Raw genomic sequence first — 14,519 nt, forward strand, 5'->3', positions numbered from 1 at the left:
CCCCTACATTGGTGGCCAGTCATAAGAATGCCCCTACATTGATGGCCAGTCATAAGAATGTCTTAGATTGGTGACCAGTCAAAGGAATGTCCCTCACATTGGTAGGCAGTCATTAAAATGTCTCTTATATTAGTGGCCAGTCATAGGAATGCCCCTACATTGGTGGCCAGTCATAAGAATGCCCCTACATTTGTGGCTAGTTATAAGAATGTCTTTAACAATGGTGGCCAGTCATAAGAATGCCCTTACATTGGTGGCCAGTCATAATAATGCTTTTAAAATGGTGGCCAGTCATAAGATTGCCTCTAACATTGGTGGCCTGTCATAAGAATGTCCCCTACATTGGTGGTCAGTCATAAGAATGCCTCTACATTGGTGGCCAGTCATAAGAATGCCCCTACATTGATGGCCAGTCATAAGAATGTCTTAGATTGGTGACCAGTCAAAGGAATGTCCCTCACATTGGTAGGCAGTCATTAAAATGTCTCTTATATTGGTGGCCAGTCATAGGAATGCCCCTACATTGGTGGCCAGTCATAAGAATGCCCCTACATTTGTGGCTAGTTATAAGAATGTCTTTAACAATGGTGGCCAGTCATAAGAATGCCCTTACATTGGTGGCCAGTCATAAGAATGCTTTTTAAATGGTGGCCAGTCATAAGAATGCCCCTAACATTGGTTTCCAGTCATAAGAATGCCCCTAACATTGGTGGCCAGTTATAAGAATGTCCTTTCATTGGTGGCCAGTCATAAGAATGAGCCTTACATTGGTGACCAGTCAGAAGAATTTCTCTAACATTGGCTAGTCAAAAAAACATTGGTGGCCAGTCATAAAGTCATAAGAATTCCCCTAACATTAGCGGCTAGTCATAAGAATGCACCTAACATTGATGGCCAGTCAAAAGAATGCCCCTAACTTTAGTGGCTAGTTATAAGAATGCCCATACATTGTAGGCCAGTCAAACAAATGCCCCTTACATTGGTGGGCAGTCATAAGAATGCCCCTACATTGGTGGCCAGTCATAAGAATGCCCTACCATTGGTAGCCAGTCATAAGAATGTCCTACTTATGGTGGTATTTTGACCACCACTGCTACAGACAGTGGAAAAGGTCATTGGTAGCATAAAGCTGGCTCTGCCAAGTGGCACTGGGTCCAGAATTAGGTAGGCACCATTAAATGGGAGGTTAACTAGCCACAGCTCAAGGAACTCCTAGCAACCTCTGAAGGAACTATAGGGTTCCATGGAACCCTAGTTGAGAATGTCTACTCTAAAGTTTGTAGACTTTGCCTAGTCTGCTGCAGGCAGGAGCAAGCATTTCCTGAGTCTACCATCCCTAATGATCAAAATGCAACATTGTAACCTTGACAAGTTACTAAACATACATGGACTTACCATTAAATTATACAGAATGGCCTATATTGCTTTAGCATGTGCTGACCTTGTATCATTCAACATTTTAACCATGTACCCAACATGTATCCTAATGTTATCTTTACTTAATAAAAAATTTGGTAAAAAAAAAAACTGATACCACAAAGCATTGGTTGAGCCATTGGGAAGAACAGAATCGTACCTGGTGTAGGGCCTTGGCGCAATAATCTCTCTGCTTCCCTCCAGAATAAATCAGCTTGGTGGATGGACATGTCCCATTTACAAAGGTGCCATTGGAATATGGAATGGTGCTGACAGTGGGGGTCCCCCTTAGTGGAACCATAGTGTACTGGCAAGAAGAGTTCAGGATGCCGGAACTTGGAAATGTGATGTCTGTGGTTTGCTCTGTAGGTAAGCAAAATGTGCATCAGAGTGAATATAGAGCAAAGAAAAACAAAAACTAAATGTGAAAAAATAAGAAAAAAAATAAGTGAAAAAAAATGAATTAAATAAATATAAATAGTACATAACAAATAGGTAAGATAAAATAAATAAAATACAATAAGAATAATAAAAATAAATACATAATATTAATAATAATAATATTTAATAAATAGATAAAATAAATAAAATAATAATAGCAATAAAAAAAAACAAAAATAAAGCAGAAAAACAAAAAATAAACTAAAAAGTGCATCCGAGTGTAAATAGAGCAGGAAAAAAACAAAAAATAAACTAAATGCTCTAATTAAGTTAAACACAATTTTGTGGAAATCCGTTCATTATTTCTCAATTTTAATTTCCGAAATTGAGAGACACATTGAGGGACACAACCTGATGGTAAGCAGCCTTAGGTTATACTGCCACCTACAGGTGAAACGGACACTGGGCTGATTGAAAACTGAAGTCCAAGCCCTCTTATGGGCTATATCCCCTCCCACCTGCTTGGTTTTGCTTAGTGTCCTTGGGAAAGCAGGACTTTCTTCCTTAGTGCTTTTGGATTACTCTGAGTTTCTTACTACCAAGATGTGTCCCTCACATTTTATGGTGAGTACAGAAGAACTATATTCCCTATTTTCTATTGAGGGATAAACATTGGCAGTAAGAAACTTAGGGATATCCAAAAGCAGTAAGAATTAAACATTTGTTCTTCTAAGGACACTAAGCGAAACTAGGTTTTGAGGTGGGATGGGTGGTGAAGCCTTCATAGGGCTGGCCTTTGAATTTTTTTTTTTTTATATGCCTAATGCACATTTCTCCTGTAGATGGCAGTATAACCCTTGGCTGCTTACTATCAACCCTGTGCCCCTAATAGTCAATACATAAAATAATTAAATAAATGATGCACTATTATTATAATGGATGAATCATCCACTATGAATGAAATCCACTATCAACCTGTGGCCAATGAAGTTGAAGAACCGCTCAAACAAGTCCAATCACTTTCTATCAGGCTGTTTGTCCACTTCTTATCGATTGAAAATCGATTTCATTCTATTAAGTCTAATTTAGTCAATAAAATTGACCAAAGTTTGCCAGTCGATCAAACTTGGTAATGGTAGATTGTTTTGCTTCTTCCAGTCATTGCCCACTAATCAATAACTGGTTGGAAAATCACAATATGTATGTCTAGCAGTGGATTACATGACCAAGAAGCAATTTATTGGGATCGAGAGCCAAGACCTACTCTGTTTGGACAGCGCCCTCCACAGGCAGATGGGGGTGAAGGCCACAATGAGAAGGACGATGGAACCTAGGACCACGCCAACTATCAGGTAGGGCAAGTCACTGGATCGGGCAACGGTGGCTGTACCCAAAGCCCCTCCCCTGCCTGAGGGAGGAGGGGGTGTCGGTACCACGGACTGCGGAGGCCGGCCTGGCTGGGAGGATGACTTTCGAGCTGCAGATAAGGAGAAAAAATGAAGGGATATGTTACATTTCTTTTTTTAACATTTAAAACAAGGTATAATATTAAGCATGCTGGAGTATTGTATATTGTACAACAAATCTAGGATCATAATCCCGCAGGCTGGGAAAAGCCAGGCTCACCTTTTGTCTCGCAGATCATGACATTGCTGAATTCGCTCTCCCCTCCCTCATTATAACACCGCATCTTGATATCGTATGAGGTCTCCGGCTGCAGATGGCTGATGGAGTGCCAATACCGATCACCTGGGGAACGAAGGGATAATGCAAATGTCAATGGCTACACATTAACACCTAAGAATGTTTTTACTGGCCACATGACCACCTGCCAAAGGGGACCTGTAAATTTCCTAAATGTGAATTCCCAAAGTTCAGTAGGAACACTCAAAATTGAGTAACAAGGACCAATCAGTTCAAAGGGGGGGCCCATGCACCTGCTGAGCAGGAGGGCCCGCTGTTTAGTCTTATTGTGGACACTAATCCTCTTCTGCCTCCCCCTGAAGCTCTGCCAGCTTCTCCTCCTCTTTCTCCCTTTGGCTTTACTGCAGGGGGGTTGACTCTAGCATATGTGTCCCTTCCATCTGCTGTCCGGGCCCCCTTGTGTACCCCTTTCCCCCACAGCGCTGCCAGCTTCCCTTCTCTCCTCTCCTGCCGAATATTGCTGCTGGCACACAGGTGGATGTATAATAATAATATAATAATATGGGGGCGTGGCCGGGATGTGAGCCTGAGCGGACGTGTGGCTGCAGAGCTCCGTGATCATCCGTGTAAATTCCTCCGTTTTAGGGCCATTCTGTTTACAATACCTGGCTTGCCGGCTTGTCCTGCTCCTCTGGATCGTCCTGGTCCTGCTGCCATGTCGACCAAGCCGAAGGGTAAGCTGCCCAAGGATCCGAAGCCTCAGCGCCCGGGGAAGAGCCGGGCCACGTGTCCTCCCGGCGCCATCTTGCCAGTCTCCGACAGCCCCCAGGCAAGTCGCTGCTCCAAGGCCTCGGCGGGGATGTCTTCCTCCCCTGACTCGCAGCCATCGGGCTCACGGACACCGGAGCGGAGCTCCCCTGCGCCCGCGGAGGTGGCGGTGGAGGCGGCGGCGATCACTGGACCCATCCTCGCGGCCATTGAAGGCTGCAAAGCTTCCCTCATGCTCCGCATAGACAGCGTGGCCTCCGAATGCACTCTGATACGCCACGATCTGGACAAGATCAGGGGCAGGATGACGGAGGCTGAGGATCGGATTGGAGAGGTAGAAGACCGGCAGGGATCCCATTCGGCTCAGCTGGCGGACTTACAGGCGTTGGTCGCCGCGCTCACTAGCAAGGTGGATGATGCCGAGAACAGGCAACGCCGAAATAACGTCCGTGTGGTGGGCTTGCCGGAGGGCGAGAAGGGTGATCGCCCTGAGGCCTTTGCTGAGGACTTCTTCAAATCCCTTCTGCACCTGCGTGACCTTCCTGCTACCTATGTGGTTGAGCGGGCTCACCGGGTGCCCACGGGCAAGCGACCCTCGGGGGCCCCCCCCAGACCGTTCCTGGTCCGGATGCTGAATTACCGGGACCGGGATATGATCCTTGCTGCGGCTAGGAAGCAAGAGGAGTTGCCCTATGAGAATACCAGGGTGATGTTATTCCCGGACTTCTCGGCTGAAGTACAGAGACGCCGCAGATCCTTTAATGAGGTGAGACGTCGCCTGCGGGAGAGGAATATTAAATACAGTATGCTGTATCCCAGTCGGCTGAGGGTGGCCCATCAGGGCACAGTGCGATTCTTCGAGACCCCCCCAGATGCCAGTGATTGGATTGACACCTTGGGTGCTGCGGCCTGATTGTTGATGACCCCCTGTGTCCCCCTCGGCTGTGTTATGACCTGGATTCTGTACGTGAACTCCTGTGTTGACTTCTGCCCTGTTTGCCCCTTTTGTTCCCACTCCTGCTCTCCTACATGCTTCTATTCTGCCTCCCTCGGATGTGTTTCTCGGGACTCCTGGACACTTGCACCTCCTTCCTCACGGCAGATGCTTGCCCTGCATCCTCCTTTGGCCCTTATGTCCCTTTTGTTCACCACGGAGCTCGGGTGAACTGCACTGTTTTTTTTTTTTTTTTCTTCCCTTTTGCTTGACTTTTTGCCTTCTTTTTTGTTTTTTGACAGGCTCCCTGAACTGTGCTTTCCGCTGGCCCTGTTGGCGGTGGGCGGACTATTTTTTGGACAGACTGTGGCGGTAGGCCCAGGCGGTCTGTTGGCCGGTGCCTCACCGTTTTTTTTTTTCTCAGTTTTGGGTTCAAACTGTCCCTGGGCTCTCCCCCTTGGTTTTTGGGGGTAACGGGGTACAGTAGGGTAAACGTTATGTGTTTGGGGTGTTGTGCTCTCCCTCCAGGAGGGCTTATTTTGTTTGTTCGTGTTTTTGTTTGGTGCATGGGTTTACTCGATCTTGCTGCTCCCCAGGAGGTAGTACCTATGGGTGATACTTCTGGGGTGTTCATTTATGTAACCTTCCAGGATGGCATCACGTAAACCATCTACCTTCTCTGTGCTATCCTGGAACGTACGGGGTCTCAATTCCAAGTTTAAGCGGGCATTGCTCTTTCAGTATGTGCAGCGTTATAACCCCTCCATACTGGTTTTGCAAGAAACCCACCTGGTGGGCAGCAAGCTCCTGTCTCTTAAAAAACCGTGGGTACAGAGGTCGTTCCATGCCTCCTACTCTACTTATGCAAGGGGTGTTTCTGTACTGATTCACAAATCTTTGCCCTGTGTGGTGGAGGCGGTGCACACCGACCCCTCCGGACAATATGTGGTGCTGGTGCTCACTATGTGGCAGCAGAGGTATGTGGTGGCGGGCATTTATGTGCCCCCACCGTTCAAAGCTGAGGTCCTGTATGCCGTCCTGGAGAGGGTCTCCGGCTACTGTCCTGCCAAACTGCTTCTCCTGGGGGACTTCAACGCCATCCTCTCCCCGGACCTTGACAGGCCCTTGCCTCCCAAGGCCTTTTCCGGGGACCTTCTCCATTGGTCTTCGGCCGCCGGGTTACAGGAGGTTTGGCGCTGGAAACACCCCCGGGAGAAGGTTTACTCCTGCTTTTCTGCTACCCACAAAACATCCTCCAGGATAGACTATGGCTTCGCCAACCCGCACATGTTGTCTGATGTGGAGGAGGTCTCTTATCTCCCCAGCGGCTTGTCGGACCATAGTCCCTTGCAGGTTGTTATTCGCTCGGGCTGTGACCGCAGTAGTGCTCTGTGGCGCCTCGGTGCCCAGTGGGTGGACCAGCCCGAGATTGTAGCCCAGACCCCGTCTATGATAAACGACTATTGGCAGACTAATGCAGGTACGTCCTCTCCCGGACTGGTATGGGACGCCTTTAAGGCGGTTACTAGGGGCCACTATATTTCAGCAATCAAAGCCGTTCGAGTTCAGCAGCTGGCTGCGGTGTCCGACTTGGAGGCGGCGGCCGAGGCGGCTTCTGGCCGCTATGTCCGGGACCCCTCGGCCGCCAACTTTGAGGAGCTGCAGGCGAGTAAGAGAGATTTGCATCTACACCTGACTGAGGTCACCCGGTTGTCTATGTACCACTCTAAACAGAGGTTTTTTGAATACGGGGATCGGAACGGGAAACTGCTGGCTGTTATGTCTCATCATGATGCCCCCCTCACCCTGGTTCCGGAGCTCACTTCTCCTTCTGGGGAGGCGGTCACCTCACCGGAGGGAATTTTGGGGCTTTTTGGGGACTTCTACTCCCGACTATCTGCTACTACCTTGCCCGCGGACCTCCGGCCGGAGGATCTGCAACAGCTCCTGGATCCGGTTGCCCTGGGTTGGTTGTCGGACGCTGAGCGCTCCGATTTGGTTCGGCCGGTCACGGTAGAGGAGGTGGAGATAGTGATACGTTCTATCCCTGGAGGCAGGGCCCCTGGCCCCGATGGGCTGTCCATTGAATTCTACAAAACTCATGCAGGAGTGCTGGCCCCCCTGCTGGCGGCATTGTACAACGACTGCCTGGAGATGGGCTCCTTGCCGCCCTCTATGGCGGAGGCACACATTATCCTGATCCCTAAGCCCCCGAAGGACCCAAAGCTGTGCGCTTCCTACCGCCCAATTGCCCTCCTTAATAATGACCTCAAGGTTCTCACTAAAATTCTTGCCTCCAGACTTCGCCCCATCCTCCCCTCCGTGATTGACCAGGATCAAACGGGGTTTATGGCCCACAGATCTACAGATGTCAATCTGCGTAGGCTTTATACTAATTTGCAAACTCAACATTTGAACTCCGGTGCAAGGGTGGTCGCCTCCTTGGATATAGAGAAGGCTTTTGATTCAGTGGAATGGCTGTTCCTGTGGGAGGTCCTCAGGAGAATGGGGTTCCCCCTGTTGTTTATACGATGGTTGCAGACAATCTATAGATCTCCAAGGGCGGCCATTCGGTTGGGAGGAAGGCTGTCCCCTTCGTTCCTGTTGTCCAGAGGTACGCGGCAGGGCTGTCCTCTTTCTCCGGCCCTTTTCGCCATCGCCATGGAACCCTTGGCTGAGGCGCTCCGAACCTCGCCGGAGGTTCGGGGGCTTCGGGTGGCGTGGCTGGAGGAGAGGGTGGCGCTGTACGCGGACGACCTCCTGTTGTTTTTGCAGGATGCGGGTCCCTCCCTTCGGGGGGCTCTGGACATCCTGGACGGCTTCTCCAGGGTGACGGGCCTAAAGGTGAATTGGTCGAAGTCCCTGCTGCTTGCGATCGACGAGGCGGCCAGGAGTGCTGCCCCGCCGGATCTCTCGCTACAGTGGGTCGACAGTTTCATGTATCTGGGGGTGAGGGTGTCTAAGGACCCCTCGAAATTTATTTCCCTTAATCTAGACCCGGTGATGCAGGATGTTCGGGCCAGGCTGAAGGCATGGGAGAACCTTCCCCTCTCCCTGTTGGGCAGGGTGAATTTGATAAAAATGAAGATCCTCCCTAAATTGACCTACCTCTTTCGCCACTCACCCCAATGGATCCCCAGAGCCTTCTTCACCAATTTGAATAGGCTCTTCTCCTCCTTTTTGTGGGGCCCTCGCCCCCCTCGCTACAAGTTTTCAACGCTGATGAGACCCCAGTCCCAGGGGGGTCTAGCCTTCCCAGACTGTCATAAATATTTTTTGGCCTCCCAGTTGGTTTCCGCGGTGTGGTGGCTGTCTCCTGATGCCTCCAACTCCGCGGTGGTGCTGGAGGCGGCGGTGCTGGGGTCAATGGAGGCGCTGTCGCATCTGTTGTTCCGGGGCCCCAAGGCTCCGTATCCTTTGACCTCATCCATGCTAACGACGCTCAGAGCCTGGCGTCAGGGCCTGGCGCTGGAGGCTTACCCGAGCACCGCGGTCTCCCCTAGGGCGCCGCTGTGGATCAACCCCACTCTGCCCCACTTGTACTCCCTCCCCGACCCGGCGGCCTGGACCAGATACGGCATTAAGGTGATTTCAGATCTGTCCTCGGACCTCTCCCTCCCTTCATTTGACCAACTTTGTGAGTCTCACGGGGTGCCCCCGTCTCACCTCTTCCGTTATCTCCAGTTGTCCCATGCCTTCGGGGCTCAGTTCCCGCGGGGGGGGGGCGGGGGTGGTGCAGTCGGATCTGGAGCGGGTTCTTCGGTTTGATTGCTCCGCCCGCGCCGCCTCGGTCCTGCACGCCCATCTCCTTCGGGTGTTCTCTCCGGAGCTCTCGGGTCTCCGAGATCGGTGGACTCGGGATGTCCCGGACATGGACGCCGAGGACTGGCAACAGGTGTGGGACTCCCCCTTTAAGATCCTGGTCTCCCTGAGGGACCGCATGGTGCAGTATAAGATCGCCCACCGGGCGTACTTCACTCCCCATCGCCTACATAAAATGCATGAGTCCCACTCCCCGGAGTGCTGGCGGTGCGGCCACGCGCCCGGGGACTTTATCCACATTTTCTGGACCTGCCCAGATCTGTCTGATTACTGGTCTCGGGTCTACGCGGCTGCAAACGGAGTGTTGCAGGTTTCGATAGACCCCTCGCCCAAGACGGCCCTGTTAGGCCTACTAGACGATCTGTTCCCTAGGGTGGCGGATCGCACCCTCATGGGTCTCCTCCTGTTTTTCGCCAGGAAGAACATAGTACTTCATTGGAGGCAGCGGTCCCCTCCCCCGCTCCGGCGGTGGAGGGCGCTGGTGGATTCGGTGATACCGTTGTACAAGGACACGTATTCTCACAGGGGATGCCCCAAAAAGCATGACAGGGTTTGGGCCAAGTGGCTGGCGGACTCCTCTGTGCCGCTGCTTGCCGCCTGTCTGGGCGGGGGCGGCTTGGGGGCTCCGTAGACCGCTATCCGGGGCCGGCCGAGAGGCGGCCCGGACTGTACTACTTATCCTGTGCTGTACACTGATTAATGTTGTATTCTTGCTGCCAGTATAATTATGCCCCTGCGTGGGCCCACTTTTCCCCCTTTCTTTTTATTATTTTTTCATGTTTGATTGCCTTGACGTTGCCAATGCGCTGCAAGACTGTTATGTGAACCTTTTTGCACCTATTGTTTTTGTGTTGTTATGTTTTTCTGTTGAAACAATAAAAAGATTTTCAAAAAAAAAAAAAAAAAATAATAATATAATAATATATATTTTATTAGCCCCTTCCTTTCCTGAAGGAACACAGTGAATGATCAGTACCAATCACTCTTGTGTCCATTCACCACTGAAGCATAGTAAACTTTGCTATGCTTCCGTTTGTGAATGAGAAAGAAGCCTCAGAGTGCTTCAAATTCATTCATCTGTGCAGCTGAGGCTGCAGAGAAAGGGGACTGATAAATCTATGTCCTCAGTCACTTTGGGCCAGTAGGGGGCCCTGTCAAGTAGGTTGTACTATGGGGCCCCGTGATTTCTAACAGCAGCCCTGGTAACACCCAAAATTGAGTAGGAACTAAAATCAAAATTGAAGAGAAGCATCCAAAATTGAGGAAGAACACCCAAAATTAGGTAGGAACACTCAAATTTGATTTGGAGCACCCACAATTGAGTACAAACACCCAAAAGTAGGTAGGAACACTCAAAATTGAGAAGGAGCACCCAAAAGTGAGTACGAACACCCAAAATTAGGTAGGAACACTCAAAATTGAGTAGGAACACTCAAAATTTAGCAGGAACACCCACAATTGAGTAGGAACACCCAAAATTGAGTAGGAACACCCACAATTTAGCAGGAACACCCACAATTGATACTCAAAATTAAGTATGAACATGCAAAGTTGAGTAGAACACCCCAAACTCCTAGGAGTCCTTAAGACGTTCCAAAAGCCACCACCTCTGACATCTTACTTTTGGGTGGAGGAACCCATTAGCAGCTTTATATGTACTAAAAACTGGGCTAAGAAGACCCAATAAAAAAAAGGGAACAACCCTCTGGGATTATTACAGTGCAGGTGGTCACCACTCACCTTCCACTACGTCCTTCTTATAATCACTGTCATTGTCACTGTCCGTTGGTCGGTAGTAGATGTAGAAGCCGTGAATGGGAGTGTTGTTGTTACTCGCTGGAATGTACTGTAAAAAAAAGAACAAAAAAAATCCTCTTTAAGTCACATAGTAAGCGTATATATCCATTCAAAGTAGGCAGAAACACAGGACTGCATTGTCGGAGGGAGGCGGGGGGCCACCACAATGAAATAAGTACAGCAATATAATGAAAAAGTAGACAATAAAGGGGTATAAAGAGATATTTTAGGAGAAAATGCAAATCCCCATTTGTCCAGGGCCCACAGTGTTGCCGCAATTAATAATTTGGCAGTGCCTGTCGCCTGCTGGTAAAATAGAGTATTGCAGCTTGACCCATGTCATTAAATGGTCCTCTTTGGGAGCCAGTGCCTTTCATTGGTCAGACCTTAGTCCACCAAGTGACTAAGCTGTCATCCATAACGTGACATCAAGCTGGATGGTGGTTCTGTATTATATACACCTGGAGATGTACAGTATGTATTTTAATATGGAGGGGCTCCAGTAAAATAGAGGCTTTGCTATCCTTCTTAGAAACTCTTTAGAACTTGGGGTGGGTAATTACAAACTTAGGCAGCACTAGAGTCATAGATTCTATTCCCACTAGCATTGCTGTCTGAACCACCAAGAACTGCACAGGTACCATTTCAATGAATTTGTCATCCCTAAGCCAGAACCTCAGTCCAGGAAGCAGATGCTGGCCCTGAATAGTGGTTAAAAAAAAAGATGGAACGTTGGGGAGATGGTGATCTACATGAGAGGTATTCAATACCTCAAAGTATTACTAAGCATGCATGTACAGGACAAATATGTCTGATGTTAGGTTCATTTTAAGTGTTGCTAGCCTGGGACATTAGACATTGTAATTAGAGTCTGGTGGCACTAGGGGTCACTAAAACAACATGTACTCTTTGAAACATCCCACATAGTTGCAGCCTCCAGATGCCCATAGGCAGAAGCCTAAAAGGTCTTGTAATAAAACGTATTATTGCCATACACTACATAGTGGGATCCTAATCTCACCATCCATTTCAGCATTATGGTGGTCTCGTTGATGGCCTCAGTGAAGGTGATGTAAGGTCCCGTGACTGGACGGTCATTGATGCGGTTTGTGTATCCAGACACCATATACGGTTTAGAACCTGCACTTGGCTGACTCTCGCCCAGGATATTAAGAGCCCTGACCCGGAACTTGTATGACATTCCTGGAAAAAATAAAACAAGACAATGAATGAGCTTTGTCTGCATAAAACTAAAACACAGCAAGTTGCTTTAAAATGATCTTTTGAAATTACTGATCAGAAATCATGAAAAAGTAAAAAAAAAAATTACTCCTAGGACCCGAAAACCTCACTTTTCTGGCAGACTCAATGGCAGCATATATATGGGTTAACTCCGCCTCCACCCCTCCCCTATAGGACCCCACTCCCATAAATCTTTGCTCTGAGCCAGAGGCCACGTTCCTTTTTTGTCCTGCTCCTAAGGACCAGAATGGTTGAAGTCTTACCTTGGATAAAGTGTCCACGATAGAGGACTGGTTGTTTGGTAAGCTGTGCCCAGGAAGACGTGTGGAGTCCCAAGCAGTCCCCAGCTATTAGCGAGGTGGAGGAGGGCGGTGGATGCGGTGCCATGTGTAGTCTCCAGCAGTCCCCAGCTATTAGCAGGGTTGAGAAGGGCAATGGATTCGGTGCCATGTGTAGTCTCCAGCTAACCCCAGTTATTAGCGGGGTGGAGAAGGGGGATGGATTCGGTGCCATGTGGAGTCTTCAGCAATTCCCAGCTATTAGCGGGGTGGAGAAGGGCACTGGATTCCGTGCCATGTGCAGTCCCCAGCTATTAGCGGGGTGGAGAAGGGCGATAGATTCGGTGACATGTGTAGTCTCCGGCAGTCCCCGGCTATTAGCGGGGTGGAGAAGGGCGATGGATTCGGTGCCATGTGGAGTCTTCAGCAATTCCCAGCTATTAGCGGGGTGGAGAAGGGCACTGGATTCCGTGCCAAGTGCAGTCCCCAGCTATTAGCGGGGTGGAGAAGGGCGATAGATTCGGTGACATGTGTAGTCTCCGGCAGTCCCCGGCTATTAGCGGGGTGGAGAAGGGCGATGGATTCGGTGCCATGTGGAGTCTCCAGCAATCCCCAGCTATTAGCAGGGTGGAGAAGGGCAATGGATTTGGTGCCATATGTAGTCTCCAGCAGTCCCAAGCTATTAGCAAGGTGGAGAAGGGCGATGGATGTGGTGGCATGTGAAGTCTCCAGCAATCCTCAGCTATTAGCGGGGTGGAGAATGGCGAGGGATTCGGTGCATGTGTAGTCTCTAGCAGTCCCCAGCTATTAGCGGGGTGGAGAAGGGCGATGGATTTGGTGCCATGTGTAGTCTCCAGCAGTCCACAGCTATTAGCCGGGTGGAGAAGGGGATGGATTCGGTGCCATGTGGAGTCTCCAGCAATCCCCAGCTATTAGTGGGGTGGAGAAGGGCGATGAATGCAGTGCCATTGGCAAGCAAAGCAGCAGTACGGCTTAAGAGCCTTGCTATTAGCAGGTGGCCATAAACACCTTGGGCCCATGCAGCAGCATCTTCTGGATCCAGGCGTGGTCATGGGGGATGCCGTGTGCGGTGATGTATACTTTATATTGCATATTCCATGGCAGCAGTTGTGTTTGTTTGTCTGTTTTTCTTCCCTGGCTCTAGTGTCTTCCCGTCTATGGCGGCTGGAGCTCATTTGTGTAACAAACTGTCGCTCTCTGTTCCGGCCTGGCGTCACTGGATCACTCCTGCACAAGGACTTAGCACATGCACACTGTGGGTGACAGTGGCGCTATTACAGTGGAGAAATTCAATCAGTGGTCAGTACTGTTGATACTGGGATTTCTCTGTGGTCAGCTTGCAGCAGTTTTCCCTAAATTCTGTGTGCGATCATCACAGGTATATGCTCTGCAATGCTGGCTGTGTGTGATCCTGCATTGGTTTTCACCTGTGCAGGTTGGCTGTCTGTGCAGTTTCTACATTACGGATGTATCACTGCCCCCCCCTTGTGGCCAACCCTTGTGTAGCAGGTATGAGTGGATGTGTTTAATCCTTTCCTTTCCTTGCTTGCCTGGGCACTCCTTTTGGGTTTTTAACCCTTTCCTTTCTACTCTATTATGTTTTCTTTTTAGGTTTTTTAGTCCCTCTAGGTCAGTTTTACAAAACACGGCATGAGATGATAAAGACATCATTAGGTCACTACATCAGCATTCTTATTCCAAATTTAGTAGTCATTGGTCACCGTCAAGGTCCAGCCTTCATAGCAGAAGCTCTGAATCCTTCTTTAGGCCCCACATCCATCGCCATATCAGGCTAGGGATGCAGGACTTAGGTCTCAGAGGGCAAGTCTCTGTGTGAGCCATGCTAAGCCCCGGCGGCTGGAAAAGAGGACGGTGATTTCCAGCAAAGGGAATCTCTGGTGAGGTGCGTAGTGCAAGAATCCCTTAAAGAGTGGGGTACAAGCCACAAGCAAAGTCCAACTGCCTTTACAGTGTGTTCTCCCACTAAGGACAGCCAGGAAGAACTGGAACTGTCCTAACCAAGACATCCATCTATGAAGTGATCTGCCCAGTGAGGTAGAACGAGATGAGTCCATCTGCTCTTGTTAAGCCTTTGGTCAAGGCAATGAAGGGGGCATTTACATGAGTAGAACCTATAGAGTCTCCTGCAATGCAAGAGGAAGTTCTTTAAGCACCTCTAGAGAGAGTGTTCTAATTTCACATTCCTAACGGAAATA

The 14,519-nt window shown here is 49.4% G+C and overlaps 1 protein-coding gene across 2 annotated transcripts in view; it reads right to left on the reverse strand.

The window, feature by feature from the left end:
• The window catches only part of BOC (BOC cell adhesion associated, oncogene regulated), a 136,158-nt gene that overhangs the window by 4,329 nt on the left and 117,310 nt on the right, over positions 1-14,519 (reverse strand). For both annotated transcript variants that reach the window (XM_082245049.1, XM_082245050.1), the window contains exons 12-16: positions 11,784-11,965; positions 10,706-10,811; positions 3,424-3,546; positions 3,062-3,274; positions 1,577-1,779 (exon numbers count right to left, since the gene is read on the reverse strand). In XM_082245049.1, the coding sequence (XP_082101175.1) occupies positions 1,577-1,779; positions 3,062-3,274; positions 3,424-3,546; positions 10,706-10,811; positions 11,784-11,965 (827 nt within the window). The remainder of the gene's footprint in view (positions 1-1,576; positions 1,780-3,061; positions 3,275-3,423; positions 3,547-10,705; positions 10,812-11,783; positions 11,966-14,519) is intronic.

The sequence above is a fragment of the Pelophylax lessonae genome (genome assembly GCF_965119305.1).
Source record: "Pelophylax lessonae genome assembly, chromosome: 2".
NCBI classification, from domain to species: domain Eukaryota; kingdom Metazoa; phylum Chordata; class Amphibia; order Anura; family Ranidae; genus Pelophylax; species Pelophylax lessonae.